General features: G+C 39.3%; 1 protein-coding gene across 6 annotated transcripts in view; it reads right to left on the bottom strand.

Moving 5' to 3' along the window:
• Positions 1–23,033, bottom strand: part of LAMA2 (laminin subunit alpha 2) — a 370,092-nt gene that overhangs the window by 248,104 nt on the left and 98,955 nt on the right. For all 6 annotated transcript variants that reach the window (XM_062632338.1, XM_062632337.1, XM_062632336.1 and 3 more), the window contains exon 4: positions 2,143–2,385. In XM_062632338.1, the coding sequence (XP_062488322.1) occupies positions 2,143–2,385 (243 nt within the window). The remainder of the gene's footprint in view (positions 1–2,142; positions 2,386–23,033) is intronic.

Below are 23,033 nucleotides of genomic sequence, written 5' to 3' on the forward strand. Positions count from 1 at the left end.
TTCTGTGTTAATGCTACATATTTCATAATGCAGTCAATAGCTACTCAGACAGATGAAACTACTGTTTTAATTATGAAAAAAATATTGCTAGAAATGTAAGCTGATTAAATTCATGTGGAATGATACTCTTCCAGTCACTACAAAAGCTAAGCTTTAGGCATTTCATTTCAAGATGTTCTCTCTTTATTAGGAACATATCTCAAGATTAACAACTGCCTGTGTGAGTTAAGATTAAATCATATGCCTCTCATAGAGTGTGCCTGTATCTAACAATTCCCCTTTTCCAAGTGGTATGGAATAGATGCGTTCCTCCATTCAAAGTCTTCTTCCTGTGTAAAGAAACTGTTTATCAGATGCTGGCCATTTACTGGGTTCAGGCCAGAACACCAACTACAGCACAGCAGGTCACGTTAAAAATTTTAATTCCACACTTAAGATCAGGATTAAGTTCCACTCAGTTCATCAGGTCTTCAGCCACTGTTTCAAGTCACAGATATATATCAGCATGATGAATAAAAACCCTCTGCTGTTTAACTTGGCCAATGAAGAACAGAATGAGGCACTGGCTTAATCAAGAGGACAGTAAACTACTGGAACAAATATCTGTCTGCCAGAGAATTAAATAATCAAAGAAACTGAACAAAGTAAATTAAATTAATTATTGGAATAATTACTTTGGCATTGTATTTTCAGTGCAGATATCTTCTCCCCAAGAACGGCATAAAATGTCTTTGCAAGTGATGAACTGCTAAATCATGTTCACATCTCAAAAGCACCCAGTTGGAAACAGTTTGAAAATAGTGCATATGTCCGCACTATTTCTTGTAATATCATTTTATATGCTCCTGCTAGGTTTTACAAGAACAAATACCCATTCAAATGATACAATTACAAAGTATTTGTGACACGTTTTCCTAGATGTGCAACTGATTTCATATCTGATAACTCATATGAGACTCCTTTAGATCCAGGCTCACATCTTTTTAAAGTGTACCAGCAGGATACTGGTGGTACACTTTTTTTTTATTTGAAAGCTGCATTTTTCTGCTTTTGCAGCTGGCATTGGAAATTTCCTGCGAACATGAACAAATCATACCTATCTAAATCCAGTAGTCAAAACCAATTGTATAAACAGTTTTGCCTGTGAATGTTGCTTTGCATGTAGTCAAACAAAAGAGAGTTTGTACCTCTTCATAAGGAGATACATTATTAAAAAAAGTGGAGCAGAAAATAAGAGAAGAATAAATACTGAGGCTAAAATTTCACTGAATGTCATTAGACATTAAAGAATCTGTAACTAAACACTTTGGATCTAGTGCACAATCAAGTTACATTATTTCCTTGAATTACCAAGTTGTGTGCAAAGCAAGTGATGGACAAAAAAATTGTAAAAGAAAAAAAAGATATATATATATAGTTGTTGAATTTGGTACACTTGGCTTTCCCTCTCTTCATTTTAAGTGGCTGAAAATTTGCATTTTCAGCTATAGTTTCAAGTGATGAACTGCTAACTTATGCTCATTTGCCTTGTTCTTTCAACCACAAATCCTCATTCTCACTTACACCACATATTTTCTACACCCTCAGTTAAAACAAATGACTAGTTCATGATTCATGTGCCTGAACTCATGAAATAGCAGAGGCCTCTGACAGGAGAGGAAAGAAAAGGTATACATACAGGCAAAGGGTCAATTACAGGCTCTTAAATGTAATAAGCTAAAGTCTGAATAAAATCATTACTATTTAATATTCTAGCATACACACAGGGACTGAAAATGTGACTCAAAAAGAAATCTTTTAATTATTTCACTTTGTCCATGATTTTTTTTCCCAGTATTCTCACCTTTGTTCCCAAATGACATGGGAACATATTTCAAGCACTTAAAGTTGTCTGAAAGTACTAGTGTCTACTTCTACCTAATAACTCTTTTACCTCTTAGTTTACTTTGTAGAATATGTTTATTAGAGTGTACCTTGTATGCATTTATATAGGACCATGTAGGGTGAGATTTTAAAACTGCAAATAGACTACCTCCTCATTTCAACAATACCAAAACATTCTGTCTACTCAAGGCAGATACTAGACAATTAAGCAGATTTTTTATTCCAGGTTATGGTGCATGGAATAACATCTGACCTTACCTCTCCATTCTCCAGAGGATGGATTTTGGAATAATAAGAAGTGCAGATGACTTCATCATCTTTTATATAGGATGGTGTTCCAGGACGGGGATAAATGTTGTAACGTGTCAGGCACTCACTGTCTGTTATAGCATAATACTGCCATGGCTGATAGTCTACACCATCCAGTGAACGCTCTAATATCCAATTCCCAGGTCGAGGTGAGTTAGCTGCTTTCACAATAACATAAGCAATCTGAAAAATCTGAAAAATAGATGAACGGTTAAAATATATGTAAATACATAATTAAAAATTCCGTTTTCTTAACAGCTACCAAACTAAGAACTGTAAGTATGATAATGTTTGATTTTTTATTTTTTATACAAAATGCAATGTAGCCTCAGATTCCACTGACATTCTTTAACTACAGACTTCTCTGAAAAAGATTAGTTGCCAATAGAGACTTTGGAAATAGAATTAAAAAAGCACTCCAAATTCCACATAACTTAGCAGGTGATTGCTAAGCTGCAGTTTCAGCCAAACGTTTGCAAAGTTTGTTTTCAAGTGTTTTCAATTTGTAGAAGTAGGTTTGTTTCTGTAAGTGTATTTATAGACATCCACTTTCTGCAATGTTTAAGAGTTTAACTGTTACAACTTTGTCACTGTTAAGAAAAACACTGGGTTTAGCTATTGAAAGGTAATCACATCATGTTGAAATCATTCTAGGAAACATCTTTATTTCAATCACATGACTTGGCACTGTGGCCATAAATAAGCTTTACAGGACAAAGACATACGAAATATCACCATAAACAGAATGGAAGCATGTAATCAATGCTCACTATGGTCCATTTCACCTGCCTATTCAATTGATTTATCAAGGTTTATTTCTGTTTATAGGCTTTCTGGAATGCAAGTCACAAACAATATACCTGCAATTGCAGAATGACATAAGTTTTTATTTTGGTTTGGTTTGGTTTTTTCAACCTAGTAACATAGATGTGCTACAGAGGTAGAACTGAACCTAAGGAAAGAAAACAACTATTTCCACCAGAAAAAAAAGAACACACAAAAAGAGTATTTTTAAGATGCAGTGCTGTGAGTCTGCACCTGAGGATGCCAGAGGGTATCATGGAGCAAACAGTGTTGATTTAATACTTAAAAGTTTCTATATCAGGTAGTCATTGTAAAGAAGCTGCATGATTCAGACTTACTCCACACAAAATCTATTGTGAATACTTATCAATCACCAACACTGGTGAAAGAAAATCCTACGTTAACTGATGAAAGAAACAGTAAGAAAATTCAATTCTTTTTAATAAACACCACTATTATTTTAAAATATAAACTATGTTAAGTGGTACAGTACTGCAAATACTACAGTACGCTTGATGATGGAGGCAAAGATAATGTTTAGCTCCAATTATCATTCCTGCCTTCTGTGTAGATGCTGAGAATACAGTAAGATCCACAGTAGCTTCAGTCAGGAAGTCAAATCCCTAGCAAAGTTTTTCAGTGGGAATAAGTAAGTGAGGCTGTATTTCTTTTGAACTAAAAAACATATGCATAACTGTGCATTCATGGAGGATTATCTCAAGTTATCAAGTTAATTTTCTTCAACAGCATAAAATAAAATCTCCAGAGACAGGGAGGAATCTGTGTTTCACCCCATTGTTTCAATGTGAAACATACAATCACTTGACCTGAGTTTCACAAACGCCATTTCCTCACTTAAACTCATTTACAGATATATTCCATTGTGGCCATAAATAACTGTAACTGTAACTATACAGGATCAGTGTCACCAATACTGTTTACAATAAAGAGAGAAAACCACAGCATTAATATAGCTTTCCAAACTGTTCCCCTTCAGTTAAGCTTTTTGAAATCACAGCAAATAGCTGGATTTACTATTTCCTAAGGGAGAGAATGAGCCACAGCTACATTTTAAGGAACTAGTTTACCAAGAGGGTTTTTTTGTACATTGTCCTTCGCATGAATAAAGAATCTACCGTACAATGTAAACTGGTTTTTACGACAGCACGATCTAGTCGAACCACATAAAACCTTCTAGCTCCAGCCATTCAGAATAGATATTACACTCTAGAGTACTTCTAAATACTTTTTAAAAAGTAAATAATTTAGGTAAGTGTTTTATCTTGAGTTCTCGTAATAAGGCTATCTCTTACGTGTTGACTCAATCACAAGTAAGGTCAAACACATTACTAGGGCTTCTGCTGTGGACAATCTGTACTTTAGGACAGAGCTAACAATAAATTCATTATCTTACATTTTTCATATATAGTTTCCTTTGCAAAACTTCACAGAAGATTCAGTGTTAAATACTGCCAAAAACCCCATTTAGCTCTGCAAACATCTTCTATGCATTGGCTTTGTGAGGCCAAGAGGCATAATCAACAGGAAGTCTTCTTTTGTTTGCTTGCTTTCATATACTAGGCTGTGTGAGTGAGTGAAACTTTCTGCAATGACTTTTCAAAGTAGACCCTAATTCAATGACATTTCCTGCACATTCTGCTGAAGATGTGTTTGAAGTTGCATTTCCTGCCTTCTGGGATAGTACACTGTTTGACTGCAATTTATTATATAGAATCATAGAAACATAGAATCATTAGGATTGGAAAGGACCTTAAGATCATCTACTTCCAACCCCCCTGCCATGGGCAGGGACACCTTACGCTAAATCATATCACCCAAGGCCTCGTCCAACCTGGACTTGAATACTGCCAGGGACGGAGCATTCACAACTTCCCTGGGCAACCTATTCCAGTGCCTCACCACCCTCACAGGAAAGAATTTCCTTCTTATATCCAACCTAAACTTCCCCTGTTTAAGTTTTAACCCGTTACCCCTTGTCCTGTTACTACAGTCTCTAATGAAGAGTCCTTCCCCAGCATCCCTATAGGCCCCCTTCAGATACTGGAAGGCTGCTATGAGGTCTTCACGCAGCCTTCTCTTCTCCAGGATGAACAGCCCCAGCTTCCTCAGCCTGTCTTCATACAGGAGGTGCTCCAGTCCCCTGATCATCCTCGTGGCCCTTCTCTGGACTTGTTCCAACAGTTCCATGTCCTTCTTACTTTGAGGACACCAGAACTGCACACAATACTCCAGCTGAGGTCTCACAAGAGCAGAGCAGAGGGGCAGGATCACCTCCTTCGACCTGCTGGTCACGCTCCTTTTGATGCAGCCCAGGATACGGTTGGCTTTCTGGGCTGTGAGCGCACACTGCCAGCTCATGTTCATTTTCTCATCAATCAACACCCCCAAGTCCTTCTCTGCAGGGCTGCTTTGAATCTCTTCTCTGCCCAACCTGTAGCTGTGCCTGGGATTGCTCCAACCCAGGTGTAGGACCTTGCACTTGGCATGGTTAAACTTCATGAAGTTGGCATCAGCCCACCTCACAAATGTGTCAAGGTCCCTCTGGATGGCATTCCTTCCCTCCAGCGTATCAACCGAACCACACAGCTTGGTGTCATCGGCAAACTTCCTGAAGGCGCACTCAATCCCACTGTCCATGTCAGCAACAAAGATCCCTGAGGGACGCCACTCGTTACTGGTCTCCAGCTGGACATTGAGTCATTGATCACAACTCTTTGTGTGTGGCCATCCAGCCAGTTCTTTATCCCCCGAGTGGTCCATCCATCAAATTGATGTCTCTCCAATTTAGAGACAAGGATGTCGTGTGGGACAGCGTCGAACGCTTTGCACAAGTCCAGGTAGATGACATCAACTGCTCTACCCCTGTCCATCAGTTCAGTAGCCCATCACAGAAGGCCACCAAATTGGTCAGGAAGGATTTCCCGTTAGTGAAGCCATGCTGGCTGTCACCAAGCACCTTGTTGTTTTTCATGTGCCTTAGCATGCCTTCCAGGAGAATCTGCTCCAAGATTTTGCCAGGCACAGAGGTGAGACTGACTGGTCTGTAATTCCCCAGGTCATCCATTTTCCCCTTCTTGAAAATGGGGGTTATATTTCCCTTTTTCCAGTCATTGGGAACTTCACCTGACTGCCATGATTTCTCAAATATGATGGACAGCGGCTTCACAACTTCATTTGCCAGCTCCTTCAGGACCCACGGATGGATTTCATCAGGACCCATGGACTTGTGCACGTTCAGATTTTTAAGATGGTCTCGAACCAGTTCCTCTCCTACAGTGGGCGCAAGGTCTTCATTCTCACAGTCCCTGCATCTGCCTTCCAAGACCTGCGTGGTGCAGTCAGAGCCTTTGCCAGTGAAGACCGAGGCAAGAAGTCATTCAGAACCTCAGCCTTCTCCAAATCCTGTGTAGCCAGTTCTCCTGAGAGCTTCCTGAGGGGGCCTACATTCTCCCTAGTCTGTCTTTTATTTGGTATGTACCTGTAGAATCCCTTCCTGTTATCTTTAATACCTCTAGCTAAATTTAATTCTAACTGAGCCTTAGCTTTCCTAACCTGGTCCCTAGCTTCCCAGACAACATCCCTGTACTCTTCCCATGCCACCTGTCCCTGCTTCCCCTTATTATAAGCCTCTTTATTCAATTGAATTTTCCTCAGGAGCTCCTTATCCATCCATGGAGGTCTCCTGGCCCTCATGCTGCACTTCCTTCTGGTTGGGATGCAACACTCCTGAGCTTGCAGCAGGTGATCCTTGAATATCAACCAACAGTCTTGGGCCCCTCTGCCCTCTAGGGCTGTATCCCATGGAACTTTCCGAAGCAGGTTCCTGAAGAGGCCAAAGTCTGCTCTTTTGAAGTCCAGGGCAATGAACTTGCTGCACGCTCTTCTCACTGTCCTGAGGATCTGAAATTCGAGCATCTTATGATCGCTGCATCCAAGGCTGCCCTGGATCGTCACACGTCCAACGAGCCCTGCCCTGTTGGCGAGCACAAGGTTAAGCATGGCACCTCTCCTTGTTGGCTCCTCTATTACTTGCAGAAGGAAGTTGTCTTCTACACAATCGAGGAACCTCCTGGATTGCTTGTGCCGGGCTGTACTGTCCTTCCAACAGATGTCAGGGTGGTTGAAGTCACCCATGAGAACAAGGGCCTGCAAGTGTGAGGCTTTTCCTGTCTGTCTACAGAGTGCTTCATCTGGAGGTTCTCCTTGATCAGGTGGTCTGTAACAGATCCCCACAGTAATGTCTCCCATAGCTATATTCCCTTTAACCCTGACCCACAAACTCTCTGTGGACTGCTCACCTGTCCCCAGACAGAGTTCCATACTCTCCAGCCTATCCCTAACATAAAGGGCAACTCCCCCTCCCCACCTGCCAGGCCTGTCTTTTCTAAAGAGCCTGTAACCTTCCATTCCAACACTCCAATCATAGGAGCCATCCCACCATGTTTCTGTGATACCTATTATATCATACCCCCGTAGACGTGCACATATCTCTAATTCCTCTTGTTTGTTCCCCATGCTATGGGCATTTGTATAGAGGCATCTGAGCCAAGTTCGAACTGAAGCCGGCTTATTGGCTGGAGCAGCTGGGATATCTCTACATTGCTCCAAGCATCTATTATAGGTTCTGGCAACTGACTGGGTGTGTTGCAATGGAATGATGCCCCCCTTCCACAGCACATCTAGTTTAAAGCCTCCTTGACCAGTCTGGCAAGCCTCCTACCAAAACTGCTCTTTCCCTTCTTTATCAGACCAGTTCCACCAGCCCGCACTAGACCTGGCCTACAAGCTTGGGTCCCGTGTTCAAGACACCCAAACCCCTGACTATGACAGCACCGTTTTAACCAGTTATTAACCTGGCTAATCCTCCTAGGTTTTTTTACGTCCTCCCCTGTACCCTGGAGAATTGATGAAAAGACCACCTGAGCTCCAGAGCCCCTAACCACCTCCCCCAGAGCTCTGTAGTCCTTTTTTATGTTCCCCAGGTGACTACTATCTATATCCCTAGCACCACATGCATTATTAGAAGCGGGTAATAGTCTGTGGGACTTACTAGAGCAGGCAGCCTCTCTGCCACATCCCTGATCTGTGCCCCTGGTAGGCAACACACCTCCCTTGAGATGGGGTCTGGCCGGCAGACAAGTGCTTCTGTCCCTTTCAGTGTAGAGTCCCCTACTACTGTGACCCACTGCTTTTTCCTGGCAGCACCAGTAGAGATCTTTACCAGTGCATCAGCCAGCTGTTTCTGGCTCGAGTGCATTTCCTCATTAGCCCACTACAGGACAGCAAAGCGGTTCTGCGTGGGGACAGGGGATTTAGGGGGAAGCCCCTTGCTTCTGGTTGTCCTTTTCCTTCTTTTTTTTATCACTAATTCCCAGCTTCCCAGGTTAACGGCCTCCTTCTTTCCTTCATGAGGTAGAGCTGAAGCTCGAGGCCCCTGCACAGTTTGGGCCAGGAGCAAGCATTCCTACTTACTCTCAGCTTCCCTGACATCTCGCAGCTGATTAACAGCATCCCAACAGCTCAGCCACCTGCTGCAGGACCTCCACCAGCGAGCACCGACTGCAGCCCTGCCCATTGTGCACCCTCCCCTCACCAGACCAGTGCAGGCACTTTCTGCACCCTGAGCTCTGCACTGCAGCCTCCCCTCTCCTCGGCTCTGTCTGGGTGCCTACGCTGGCCACTGCCGGGGCAGCCAGAGCAGAGCTCCCGGACCGGGCCCTGTTCACACGACGAGTGCTCACCATCCCGCTCGCCTGCCCGCGCAAACTGCCGCGCCGCGCTCCCCGGGCAGGTTTTTACCCACTCAGGGCTGGTGCCGCTGCTTCAGGCTCCGCCCCGTGTGAGTCAGCTGCTCTCGTCAGCTGAGCTGCCGGCTCCTGGGCAGGTCCTGTCGAGGACTTGAGGCTCCCTCGATGGCTCTTGTCGCTCTGAGCTGAGGCTCCTGGAAGCTGATCTCCCCCCGGCTCCGGTGTTGAAGGCGTCCTCTCTCGAGCTACTCACCTCAGCAACTGAATATACTTTTCCTTTGATTATTTTTAGCACACTTTGTAAATGAAACAATGTAAATGTACCAGAATTTTCTTTAAAAATCAGCAGGGAGGAAATGCCATATTGCAGGTCATAAGAGGGTAGACGTTATTCTGCTCAGTCTGAACTTGTCAAGGAAAAAAGCTTGTTAACACAAATAAAAGAATACACATGAAGAGCTTTACAGTTTTCTGCCTGATCCAGGCTACTGCTACTGTTTCAGCCTATGAGGGTTCCTGTAGTGGCTTCTCCAAAAGTAGTGAGTTATCTGCAGCCCACTGCCATATGAAACACTCTTTTTTTCTCTTTCAAGTTTCTATTAGAGAGTGGAACTGAAAGACTGCTTTGTATAAAACAAAACTATTTCCTGGGCAGAGAAACTAAATTCCAGAATTTTTATATGTAGGTAGGCAGTTAATGCTAATTGCAGTCAAGGGAAGATGATGAAGCACATCCATCAAAAACACGACCAGACTGATTGATATTGTTTCTGGTCTTTCTCACTAAGTGTAATGTACAGCTAAGTTTCGCTGTATTTGTTTTCACAATCAAAAAAGGCGAACCTGCTCAGCTTTGTGGAGCCAAGTTTCCTAGCAAATTTTAACACTGAGCTTCTGTCACCACAGGGAACAGCATGATGGAGCGTGCCTGGTTTACTTTTCAAATAGCTGACACGTCAGTTGATGTACTAATTGTACATTCTTAGAATACATCTGGTTTTGTACAAGACCCATAGAATGTAATCTGGAAACCAACGTTTGCTGATACACATGTGAAAACAGAGCAATATCAAGCTGCCTAGTAGCATGTAATAAATAGACCATTAACACAGCTGCCAAAGTGCAGCTGGCTCTTTTTTTCTACTTGCTCTGCTCATGTGACTGTAGTGTAATTATGGGAGTGGGAGGGAAATAGTCTAAATAGTCCTTTAAGCCTTTCCCAAATTATAGACAACATAATCCTCAAGATGAAAAACAAAACGAGTCTTGGGTCTCATTTTCACTGGTAATTGTCTCAGCAGTGCGATCTGCAAAGCTCATATTGTGAGAAATGGTTCCATAAGTTATAGCACTCTATATCCTTACGAATGCCTCATAAGACACAGAAAAGTGCATCCTAGTACACAGGATAATATGCTACACTAATATTATTCAGATAGAGCTGAAGTGAATCATTAATCTGCATAGGGTTAGCTAGTAAAGCAGGAAATCTCATTGTGTCTGACTCCCACCTGTGCTTCTATTTAAAAAATAAATCCTCCAGTTAAAAACCATTCATGGAAGTCAGAATATCATCAAAGGAAAAGTACAGTACCATGCAAGTGTCGTGGTTTAAACCCAGTCAGGTAACTTGTTCACTCACTCCCAGTGAGTGGTGCCGAGCTGACAACAATCGAGGTCCGTCCCCCCCGCACCGGGGCTCTCCCCTTCTCCGCTCCCGGAGGAACGGGGAGGAGGATCGAGAGAGTGCAACTCCTATGGGTTGAGACAAGAACAGTCCAGCAACCAATGTACAACACAAATCACCACCGCTGCTATCAACTAGAACAATGATAAGGGAAAATAACAAGGGAAGAGAATACGATACCAGCGGCCAAGAAATCGAGTTCCACCCGGAAGCCCGTGTCCTTCCGGGTAACTCCCAGTTACCCCTCACCCCGGGCATGACGTGCTGTGGTATGGAATACCTCCCCGGCTAGCCCGGGTCAGGAGCCCCGTCTCTGCTTCCTCACAGCTTCCCCTCCTCCCTGGCAGAGCGTGAGCCTCACAAAGTCCTTGGTCAGGGTAAACATCACTTAGCAACAACTGAAAACATCGGCTTCACCAACACTGTTCTCAAGCTGGAAGTCAAAACACAGCACTGCACCAGCTACCACAAAGAAAAAAAACATGACTGCTACTGCTGAACCCAAGACAGCAAGTCTACAGAAATATTTAAATTTCTTTTTTTTTCAGCAGAAGAATGTAATAACTTTAATGGAGGCTTCTATCAGCAAACTGTGTATCTACTTATTTTCCATAATTATATTACGTTGTTATTTCTCCAGTTCAGTGGTCAAGTAAAATGGCATTCTTTTATTGAGAAGAGTTCAGAATCTGGAAAAAAAATGTTTGTTTCCTTACAGGCTGGCATAAATACTGTTAAAACTTGTGGTCTTAAACATGCCATAGATTTATTTAACCAGTCATTTAAAAGTGCTGTTGGGGACCACAGAGAAGTGCAGATACCTCTTGTCCCAGTGTGAAATCCATTTGGAAGAGTCAACTGGGAAAGCTATCTCAGGACACCTTGCAGGCTAACAAGGGTTACTGGCTACAGGAGTATATAGCTCATTAGGAGAAACAGAAAAAAGAACATTTTTAGACTATGTAAACTTTATTATGTCAAGTGTTAGGGGGATTGTGTAAATAGATGACAGTTACTGTGGAACATTAAGGGGAGGGAGTAAGAGTGAGGAAATAAATAGATTAAGGTGACTCATGGAGGAACAAGTATAAGATATAGAAAAAAGGAGATGAAAGGAACCAGTTGACTGTCCTGATTTTGATCACTGAATTTTGTCCTATTTTCTCATTAAATTCTGTTTCTATCTTCAGTTTAGGTGTGCTCCCTCTATGAGTGGGTATGAGTGAACAAGAGCTCACTTCAACCTTAATTAGCCAGCAGGTAGAAGAGGTCTGGTTAGAGTAAGGCTGCAAGTCTCCAAGGCTCTGCTGTTTGGGTGCCAGCAACTGGGGACACCAATGAGATCTGAGACCAGTCAGTGGGTAGATTATCTAGGGCCAGCTACAGAAGTGTTTTATGTTGTGTATGTATCCATAGATGCACATATACACACATGCCCCTAGGAGACTTTAATCCTCATCTGGAGAGGAAGAACACGGTGAGGTTTCTGCTGTTTGTGTTCACATGAGTGCTGATAGGGCACTGTGGTCTATTTATTTTGCTCTGTGCAGCCATGGGGTATATTTCACTCTCTCAGAAATATAAACTCTGTTTTACTACAGTCTAAATGTGAAGGCAGAACCACAACAGCCTTGCATCCATCAGGCTACCAGATGCAATATCTTCTAGTACCCAGGATGACCAACAATCAGGAATCATAGATCTAAACAAATTCTCAACGCAAAACAGTGTTCCTCAATCATTAACTTCTATCTTTACACTCATGCATAAAAACAACTGGCATATGTCCAGGACATCATGCATCTCAAATTCCAGTATCACATTTTCACTATTTTTCTTTTTGGAATAGCCTCTCCAACAGGCTTCAGACATGAAACAGACCGAATCCAACTATTTCTGCTTATGAGCTAAAGCAAAGGTTTTGTGAGTTTGAGAAACAGCTCCTCATTTCTCAGAGGCTGATATAAATTCCTTATGATTCTGTGTGCTTAGGTTTATTTCAATTCACATACACTGTTACGGATTATTACTTTTGTCTAGTATATATGAAAGACAGAAGACATGTTTGATGCAAACATTTTCAAACAACTGGCTATTTAAGAACAACTAACCTTCCCATTTTATTCTAACATCCAACTCAGAGAAAAAGCCTGATTTAGAAGTGGAGCGGCTCTCCAGATCCCTCAAATGACCCTCTAGCACATACCTATCGATTGCTGTCCTGAGACAGTGGCCACGGTTTCAAACATTCTCCTCACAGTCAGAAATTCTGTAATTGAAAATGATGGCATGGAGGAAAAAAAGTAAATTTGCTTAGCAGGATTCAGCTAATATCAATTTAGAGAGCTGAACAGCTCCCTGCCATGCCTTCTAATGACAATATCTCCCCTATTCATTTAAGCTGCTTCCAACTGAAATGCTGCTACCAGATAGGGAATTTGGGTTGAAACTTGCACATACTTGATTCCAACACAGTTTTTTTCCATAGTGTTGCAAATAATTCTGCTTACTAGACAGCAGGTCATCGTTTGTCCTGGAAAAACTGTAGCTATGAATGTCATGCAAAATAAGATGTCCACAGCATTTGGTGGGTAAAACTGCAAAAGATTTTTCCACAGCAAACTTTGAAAAGCTCTAAGGTTAGTATCTCCAAATGAAGCCATGTTTCAGTTAGAAATCTTCTATCTTTCCTAATTAGAAAAAAAATCACTCATATAAAATACTCCATCCAATTCTGTTAATATCTACAGCACATGCGTTTAAAAAAAAATTTAAAATACCTCAACATAGAACAAGGTCAGCTTTCTCCCTCCCTTGTATATAACTGCTGGAGAGGCTGAAGTTTCTTTAAGAATATTTTTATCTCCTTGAGAAAAATAAATCCTTTATTAATACCTTTCAACTTTTGCTCATGCTATAAGTAAAAGATGATTATAACTTGTGCCATTTAGAAAAAAGTCTATTGTAAGAGTGCACTTTATAAAATTCGCAAGTTGTCCAGCTGCTGAATATCTAGGTTACATTAAGCCAAATGTAGGGAGTCAGTACCTGTAAAGTTTCTGGCAATGTCAACTTTGTACTTTGTAATTTTCTCTGCTGGTTTTCTCCCACTGTTCAGTTGTTTGTGAAAGCCTCAAAAATAGCTGCCTTCTGTTGACCATTTTTGCTGCTCATCATTGGCTTAGCGTACACCAAAACTGAGGGCTTAAGGTAGTAATTTCTTTTCACAGTGCTTTCAAATAATAGCAGAAAGCAATTCCTTTTATCTTTATTTCCTAAGGCTCATCACTTCTTTCCATTAAGAGGGAGTATAGCAAGGAAAGGAAAACTGAAGGAAATGCCGATATGCAAACATTTCTTCTTCAAACCTAGCCAACAGAAGAGAAGAACAGAAAAGGTGGTTCTTCTATTTTGGTGCTAAAACATCCCTAATTTTTTCTTGATTCCTTGATCCAAGAACTGATGCTCAGCTAGGGTCTTGTAGTGTTGAGAGCAGACAGGGCAATGTGTTCTCATTTGCTTCAATGAGGTTTCAATGCAGCACCCTCTCACAATCTGCACAGAGGACCTGTTAATCTAGTTTAAGAAGAAAAGTACTATCAATCACAGCCATATTTTTTAACTCCATTTAAAAGTTCTACAATGCACAAACCTTGAAACCTAAACATTTAAAAACTATTCTCAATCTCCTCACCTATTACAGACTCATACCAAGTCTTTACATTCTAATTCCACAATGAGAATATTAATTTGAACATAGATAAAACTATTTATTCAGATGCAGATTCTTATGCATTATTCCAGTATTTCCTAGAGAACACTTATTTGTCTTATAGAATCATAGAGTGGTTTGGGTTGCAGGGGCCTCTGAAGATCTAGTCCAACCCTGCTGCCTTAAGCAGGGACATCCTGCACTAGAAGCTGACTGCTTGGTAGCTCCCAGGGTGCTCTTTATTAGCCTTTTAAAAATAGGTGTGATATTCCCTTTTCTCAAATCACTGACTGCCATGGCTTTTCAAATACGATGGAGAGTGGGTTAACAGCTATAACCAGCCAAAACCCTCAGGATCCTGGGATGTATCTCATCAAAGTTATTCAGATTTCCTTTTTGTGTAACAGCTAAAAATTAGTGCAGCACGGTCATGTTGCACTGATTTTATCAATGTGAAATTAAAGATCTTTTTCAATGCTATGGTTTCTGACTTTAGTGCAGAGTGCTTTATACTATATAAATATATACTTGTTACTTAATGAGGCGACATCTGCTATCAACCTTGTAGAGAGGGATACAAAGAAACATCTGAAACTGTGGCATTATCAACATTTGAACCTTTAATGTTTCCCTGCTGAAACCTTCACAAGCTTTTACTTTGAGTTGTCTGGAAAAGGACATGTTATTCACCAGATATAATGTATGATCATCTTGAAGAACTATGATTTTGATTAAATCTTGACTGTAAGCTCTTTGAGGTTAAATAGTTGATCCTAATATGAAATAGGCATGCACTAACTTATACCCATTCCCTGAACATAATGTTCTCCCCATCTCAGTCTGGAAATATTGTGCAATGTGAACAACTTGAACAATGAAAATATGAATAAAGTAGTAACTTAAGCCTTCAAATAAAAAAGATATTTTTCCAAAATATTTTCATCCTCTTGTTTGCTTCTTTCTTCATTTTCTTTTCAAACACAACATGCTTCATTTTGGTGATTAAAAAGGCTTAAAGATTTATTCTGGCAGTGATTCTAAGCTATCTTACGTCACTAAATTTTAGAAATTTCAAAAAGATACAAAAGTAAAGAAGAAAATGGAAAAAAAAAAAGATATTCTAAATCAGATTTCCAGATCAAAAGAAGTGTATGCATGTTCGGTTTTAATTTTTGCTATCAGTTCTTAAAACTTCTGAAATTATCCTGAGAACTGTTTTAGATGTGGATATGTTGCTGTATATCATAGCAGTGGATATATGGAATATAAAAAGTGAATTATTATATTAATTACTAATAATTAATATTATTAACTATTATTATTAGTTCCATCTCACACCCATTTTACAATCAGAATTTACTTGCAAATAATTAGAAGACATACACAGTAAAACTCAGAACCAAGCAAAATGTTTTATCTTCACCATGAAGTTGTACATGTTAAGAACAGACCAAGTCTCTGGTTTTCCATGCTATGTAGCTGAACGGATCAATCACTTAGACCGCATTAGCCCAAATCAAACAAAAACAGCTACATTAATGACTGTTTTTACTGACTGTCTAAACTACATCATTGATAAATAAGTGTTTCCACAGAGCATGTGACCTGCTAGCCATGGACTTCACAGAGCACAAAGTGAGCGTGAGAGAATAACTTTGTCATTATTACATTCAATGAAAGGAGCATACACGCATATACTTATTCTTCATTGCTCAGGACATGGGATGATTATATGCACCCCCAGGGTGTATTTAAACATTTATTTTGTTCCCATTAATACTTTCTCCTAGAGTGGTTTTAGATCCACCAACAAATCAAGGCACAGATGAGGAAAAGCTTTTGGCAAGTCAGATTCAATGATTTCGACCAAACTCAGACCTACTGTGCACACTATTAATGCCAGCAGCATTTTACCCTGTACCACATGCTGCTATCTGAACATATTTACATCTTGCTAGTTTAAACAAAAGGCAATTAAAAACAACCTTAAGCCTATTTCAGCAAATGATTTTATACTGGCATTATATTTTTATGACAGGGTACTTTCTTGTTATTAGGAATTGTTCGTTCTCCCTTAAATTTTCAATTACACACAAAACCTTACAAAACATAAATTAGTCAACTGGCAACCTACCTCAGGTGTCCTTCTGTTATGACACTTTTCATCATGTGTACTACAGAATCTTGTTGTCCGTCCTGTAGCATTGACCTTACTTTTCAATAATAATTTTGTGATAAATGGCTGGCACAACAGAAGCATTATTTCATGACGACTATGGCATGACATATAAAGGGATCATAGGATTCTCAGTTGAACAGATTTTCCTCTCCTTACTGGAGAAATATGTTGTCATTCAATAGTTTATGATGAATAAGAAGCTAACTTGAAAAAAATGACACCGTTCTTCCAGGTTCTGTGACTTTAAAATCAGAATTGCTAATAGTACAAAATCTGAAGAAAACTTTGTATTCATGTCAGAATGTATATGTATTTTGATCTGGATTTTAAGTTATAATGGAGTACTTAAGACCTGGAAATTATTTGCCTGAAGGATGGAAAGGTGAATAGCTCTTTTGGTTAAAGCTGAAATTAGAGAAGGAATAAGGGCGTGTATATTTATTGTAGTCACCGAGCAAAAATATAAGGCAAGTAAACTCAAGAAGAAAAACTACAAATTCCCAAAATGTTTTTTTTATCTTTGTCATTGTATATTATGAGCTGAAGCTGAGAGGATTTGCTTATTTAAAAATCTTTCTGACTAGCCACAAAGCAATAAAGTTATGGTCTGATTTAGCAGGGAACATAAAAAAAAATAATCCTGCAGAGATTTATAGTTAAGACAACTACTCAACCTAGCTAGCAACACTTTCTATGGTGGGTATTACAACTGATCTTTCAGAACAATAACGGCCTATTAGCATTTCAAACTGAAGGGAAGGGTACTCCCTCCATGTGTTATTGCACCACTCATAAAAAACTTTCTTTTTTAATGCCTCAGGAAGGCAAGACTGAATAAGTTCACTAACAGCTGTTTGTTAGAACATCCAAAAGCTTAATGCAGCAGGCTCTACTCAAGTTATGGCTGGCATAGGTGTGCATTATCAATGCTTAGCTAAGGCAAAAGGTCATTCATTTTTCTTTAGGCTTTTGTCTGAGTGATATCAATGTGGGAAACTTTATTTTGAGCCCTGGATGACCTGTGTTAGCTGTGTGCATATATTCTCTCCTTTCTATGAAGAGAAAGCAAGGTGGAAAGTTGCATAATGTAAAGTATACTTGTTAACAGTCCCTAAACCAAGTGGTTCTTAAAATGTTCACTGTGATGTCAAAATGCTTACTACAGTTCTGTTTGCTTTCACAATTACTAATAATTATGTTTTCTAAATATGTCTGCTATAAAACCTCACTGGTGTATTTATGTGTTTGTTTCCTGGGTGTTTTTCTGCCTTTTTTTCCATTACAAACTAACTTCAAATCCAACAGTTTCCCTTTGGTTAAAAAAAATATTAGGACAAAGTACGTTCTGTTTAATCCTATGGATATCTGATTATTGCAGTGAAAATTGAACATTTTAGTGATTCATTTCTCTAGCTTCACAGAGTCTAGTCTTTGAAAGGCAACAAACAAAAAAGAAACAATTAAAAAAAATCTGTATTATAACTAACATCCAGTTACATGTTTAAAAATTGGCTCAGGACTTTAATAAAACAAAACAGATCTCATTCTTTTTAATATTAGTACCATAGTTTCATTTTTATGGCTTTAGTTACATCTTTTTAGGGCTGCCACTTTAACAGTTCATTATCAAAGGTATAAATGAGCCAGGAAACAGAACCTAGGATTTTTTTCTTTTTTTTTTTTTTTTTTTTTTTTTTTGAGATAATGAATGTTTGCATTCTCAAATGTTTACATTACTTCAAAACATAATGTTCTTGTGCAAGAAATACTAAAAACAAACATTCGGGATGACAGCTCTACATTGCAGGTATTGACAATTGTATTTTCTACTTTTAAGTTTTACAATCAGTTGAAGCCAACACAGAGTGCCAACTGCTCCGTAAAGGGGTGGAAATGTTTTCCCCACAGCCTCCAGAAACATGTTCCTAAACCCTCCCCCATGCTGGCATTAAAACATCACACAGCGAGCCAAATTAGAAAATTGACCTGGCATAAACCTAACCCCCAAAAACAAGACAAGATGCAGTTTTCAGTATCAAGGTACCAATCTGGTTCACTGCATGGCAGCACAAGTGCCAATGCCAGAACAAGAGAGACAGGAATGTCAGTTTGGGGAGGGGATGCAATGGAGAGTGGGGGGGAACAGCAATTATGGAACTGCTTCATTACATTCTGAACAGACTTTGCTTCTGTTCACATTTCTCTCTTTAGACAAACATTTCTGAAGATGGACAAAACAGACTGGCATTTGTTGGTGAAAAGTCTCAGTTTGAATTAATTTTTATTTCTGTTAAATTACTTTCTGGAAGAGAAAGCATTAAGTTCTACCTTTACAGAAACTATTTTGAAAGCATTTCAGACATTTGAAGTACATAACTGTCAGCAAAAGAAAAAGAAAATACTAACTGGAAACCTAAGCAAAATTTTAGTCATATATACACATTTAACAATTGGAAGACCAACTGGCACTTATTTTACCAATCTGGTTCTTGTATCCCAAGACTACACAGCGTCATTAACCTTGTCTTTATTCCTTTAGTTATTCTGATAGTTAATATCAGAAGTTATTCAATAGAAAGCTAGCTGTATTTTTTTTTTCCCCACTGGAAAAATGTATCTGATATTCCTGAACACAGAAAATATAACATGAAAAGCCAGTATCTCCTAGTGGTATACATATTCTTGTACTACTATGCAGATAATGTGTAAATATTAATTTTAATATGGCTTGACCCATTCTGATTCCTGAGCCACTGTTAGGTGAACTGTTACTGGTTAAAACAAAAAACTATACATCTGTATTAAAAGAAGCCATGCTGTTGTGAAATATCTTATAATCCAATTTACATTATGGTAAACTCTGGTTGTAAAACTGACTTCATTTAATCCCTGAAGAATTAGTTCAACTGGATTTTAGTGTGAGGTTCAACTGTACAGACAAGACCCACATAATGGTTCCAGTAGATTTTTGAAACCAGACAAGAGGGAGATCTAGAATCAAAAAATCATACAACAACTTCTAAATGGTCAATACTCAAAATCAGGTTATTTCTTAAGAGAAAAATAAACTGGACAGGGATGCAGACAGTAAATTCATAGTCTGCTGCTTAACTTGCAATATGACACAGTCTCTGGAATAGGCTTTTTCAGACTGGCTTTTGTAGGGATGGTGAAACACAGGCAGTACCTCATTTACTAGAAACAGAAAAAAAAATGGCTAGTCAGAAAGGGCTTTTGAGGCTTTTTCACTTTTGAGGTTACAAAAGTCCTCCAAGCCAGCCACTCCTATGTAACATCCTCAGTCAAACACTAGAAGGGAGAGGGAATAAGGACAAAAGTGGGCAGAGAAGTGGTGATGGAAATAAGATTTTAATTGTTCACATAATCTTTCATTAAAAACAGCTATTTTTTTAATATTAAACATATTATGAAAAGGTAGCCTGTCTCGGTCTGGCCACACATATGGGCAACATCTTCAACATGATTCTACAAGACAGTACATAACACAGCTGCCTCAACTCATCCTTAGCTAACAAACATCCAACCTCTGCTGCTGTGTAACAGTGACAAACTCTTTTTGAAAGAGATGTGTTCTCCTGAGGGACCCGGCTAATGTGCAGGAACTGACAGCTGAAAATAATGTTTCCTTCAAACAGCTATCAACACAGAATAGTCATACTGGCAAAGCTGAGGAGCAAATGACAAGCAAGCTCCTACAAGCAAGGTCACTTCTCAAGAGGTTTCTCCTTTTACATACTTCCCTTCTCCCCCAGCAAAGACCAGCAATATTGCATTAAGGCATGGTGGAATACCACCATTCTGGGGTGTGTAGCATCTGATAGGCTTAACATAAAATCTGGACTCTGTTCAGACACAGAGCTTACAAGGGTACATTCACTTTAGCTTTTTAGCTCAGATAATAAGCATGCTTTTGAGGTGAATCTCCCACCTCCCAGTTTAGCATGCTTTGGTTCACATCATGAATAGAACATGGAGCTCACAAACTAGACTCACTTCAGATAAGAACTAAGCCAGGATAACATGCTTAGACATACCTGATTCATTTCAGCTGCTAATGGACATTCAGCCCATGGTCCATAATAGAGCTATTCTGAAGAAAATTTCCTGACAAGCAAGCTGGGTCCTTAGAACCAAACACAAGTCCTCTCCCAAGTCTGTCCCCCTTCACTCCCACTGTAACATGAAGTATCAATATTCAGATTTTTTTCCTCAGTTGGTTTCAAATTTTACCCAGATGTTCAAATTATGTTATTAATTATAATATTATATATAATTAATGTCACACACATTTCACATTACGTATAGAAGTCCTCAGCATAACAGCAGAGGTATAAACACATTGCACAACCCAAAATTCAAGCTTTAAAATAAAAATAAATCTAAAAAAAAAATCAAGACTTATAAAGCACAGTAACTAAATAATGAAACACAGTCCATATTCTGCATGTGGTATCCATAACTTAGCTGTGATATGTTACTTTCAGAAATTTATTGTATGCTTTTTCTGATGTTTGTAGCTGTCCTATCTATCACAGTAAAGAGTGAAGATGTACTTTCCATGGGACTCTTCCTCCCTAATGATCTCTTTTTCAGTTTGGTGGCAACTATGCACATACTGATTCTGTTTCCCTTCAGATACAGGAGGGTGTTTTTTCCCTCCCTTTTAAGCTCTTCCCACAGACTGAGCTTTTATAATACTAGTCTGAATCCTACATTGTTATTTTCCCTGTCCCAGCCTGAATCACTCTCATTCATCTTGCCAGTTTCTTAGTTCTCTCATGTGTGCCTTTTGCCACAGAGCCACTTAGTTGTACAGTCTTGTGTAGAGAAAGCTAAAGCTTTCTCAGTTTTTCAATCCTTTTCCTCTCCCTAGCATTACCCTTACTAGGGATATGTGACACATGTTTGTGACTGTGTACATGCAGACATATTTGTGTATATTTCTGCTCATGGGTATTAAAGAAAGAAATTATTCAAAACCAGATCAAAATCCTCTATTTAAATTATATTTGAACAATACAGAATAAAAATTAATTTAGCATTAGCAGAATACCATTATCTGCTTTTTGTAAACGTTTTTCAAAATCCTTCTGAGCAAGTAAAATATTCTATTACTTCCATCTATTCCATTCTCTACATAGTTTTATATGTGACACTTTCTAAAGTATAACACGTACAACTCAAACAGTAAAGTCCATGAGTCTAAAACTACTGAAATACCCTTCAGGAGAAGTAGGACTGCAGTGATTTCTGCCTTGAGTCAGAACATATTTTTTCACATTCCTTCCTCCCTTCCTATAGAAGAAGGGCAGCAGACAGGCTGAAAAGACAAAGTGAAAGAGTTGGACACTATCAGAGCTTAAGGAACTTAAAACTGAGAAATCAAATACATAGCTTCATCGGTAATTTTTTGCTCTTGCACCTTATGAGGTGTGTCTTATGAGATCTTTCAAGGCTCTGAGGAGTGTCAACTACTTTGCTTCAGAAGTATATGTCTGGAAAGGATTACCCGGACACTAAACTGATCCTCCACTGTCTCCGACAATTAAGATATACTTCTTAAGTCTAGACTTTTCTGCCAGAATATTAAGCTTGGGTCTACTCAAGTTCCCCAAATCTACAAGTCACATAAAACATCCCAGACTCATTACAAAAAATATTAAGTATATAGTGAAAAAAAAAAGCCCTCTAACCCCACATAAATATGCTCCTGGTCCAAGTATCTTAGCAGTATCAAGGGTACTGCCAATGTCCTTGTTCTCTACCACAGCAGGAAATTTGTTAATGAAAGTGTCCTGATGTAGGCAGAAATCGGAAACAGATGGGCTGACCACCTCGCTTCAAACTACCAACTGGTTTTCCTGTGTATTTGCCAATTTCCTTTAAAGATACTACTGATCTTACAGATCAAAGTGAAATTTAAACCAACTGAGGATTTGGGATAGCATGACTCCAGGGAACACGTTCTCCCTGGAAATCTAAGCACTTCTATTTTGCCAATTCCCTTCTCTGTACTTCTTGGAAACTTATTTTCTGTCCTGCTAAATATCACTCACTGGACTTGAATTACTTTTGTTGCACTCTAACTGCCCGCCACTCTTAAGGCAAAAGCGACAGACCCTACACAAAAGCAGGACTAAGAGATGCAGAAGAGCAGACAGCTTCTCTTGGTAACTTGTGAGTGCTTCATAGGTACAACAACCTTTCACACGATGAACCTACCCTGCTAAACTCAGATCAGCAGTTTTCCCTTTCAGTAACCAGGGTAGCTCAGCCTTTCATTTTAATTTCCATTTGAAGTCTTTCAAGTAACACCCATGTAAATCTACATTCATATTTTGACCTCATATGCACTTGCAAATGGAAGTGGAAGGGACTGCATTTTTCCCAACCCAGCTGATAATATTTTGGCTCCTTTTAAAGTTAAATATGTTTTACTTCTTCAGTTTATTAGTTACTGCTAACCAGTATATACCATTTTTATATGGCTACACTGCACAATAAAATTAAAAAAAAAAAAAGTAGCTGCCTGAAAAGACTAAACATTCTATAAATTCATTATTTTCCTGATTTTTTTCATGAAATTAGGATTGCTAAAAGCATGTACTATCGTAATTAACAATAATAACATACAAACTAATGCATTTCTGCAATTTCAGTCCATTACCT

Source organism: Pezoporus occidentalis, unplaced genomic scaffold (genome assembly GCF_034315485.1).
Source record: "Pezoporus occidentalis ecotype Australia unplaced genomic scaffold, CSIRO_AGI_Poc_V1 ctg39, whole genome shotgun sequence".
Lineage (NCBI taxonomy): Eukaryota > Metazoa > Chordata > Aves > Psittaciformes > Psittacidae > Pezoporus > Pezoporus occidentalis.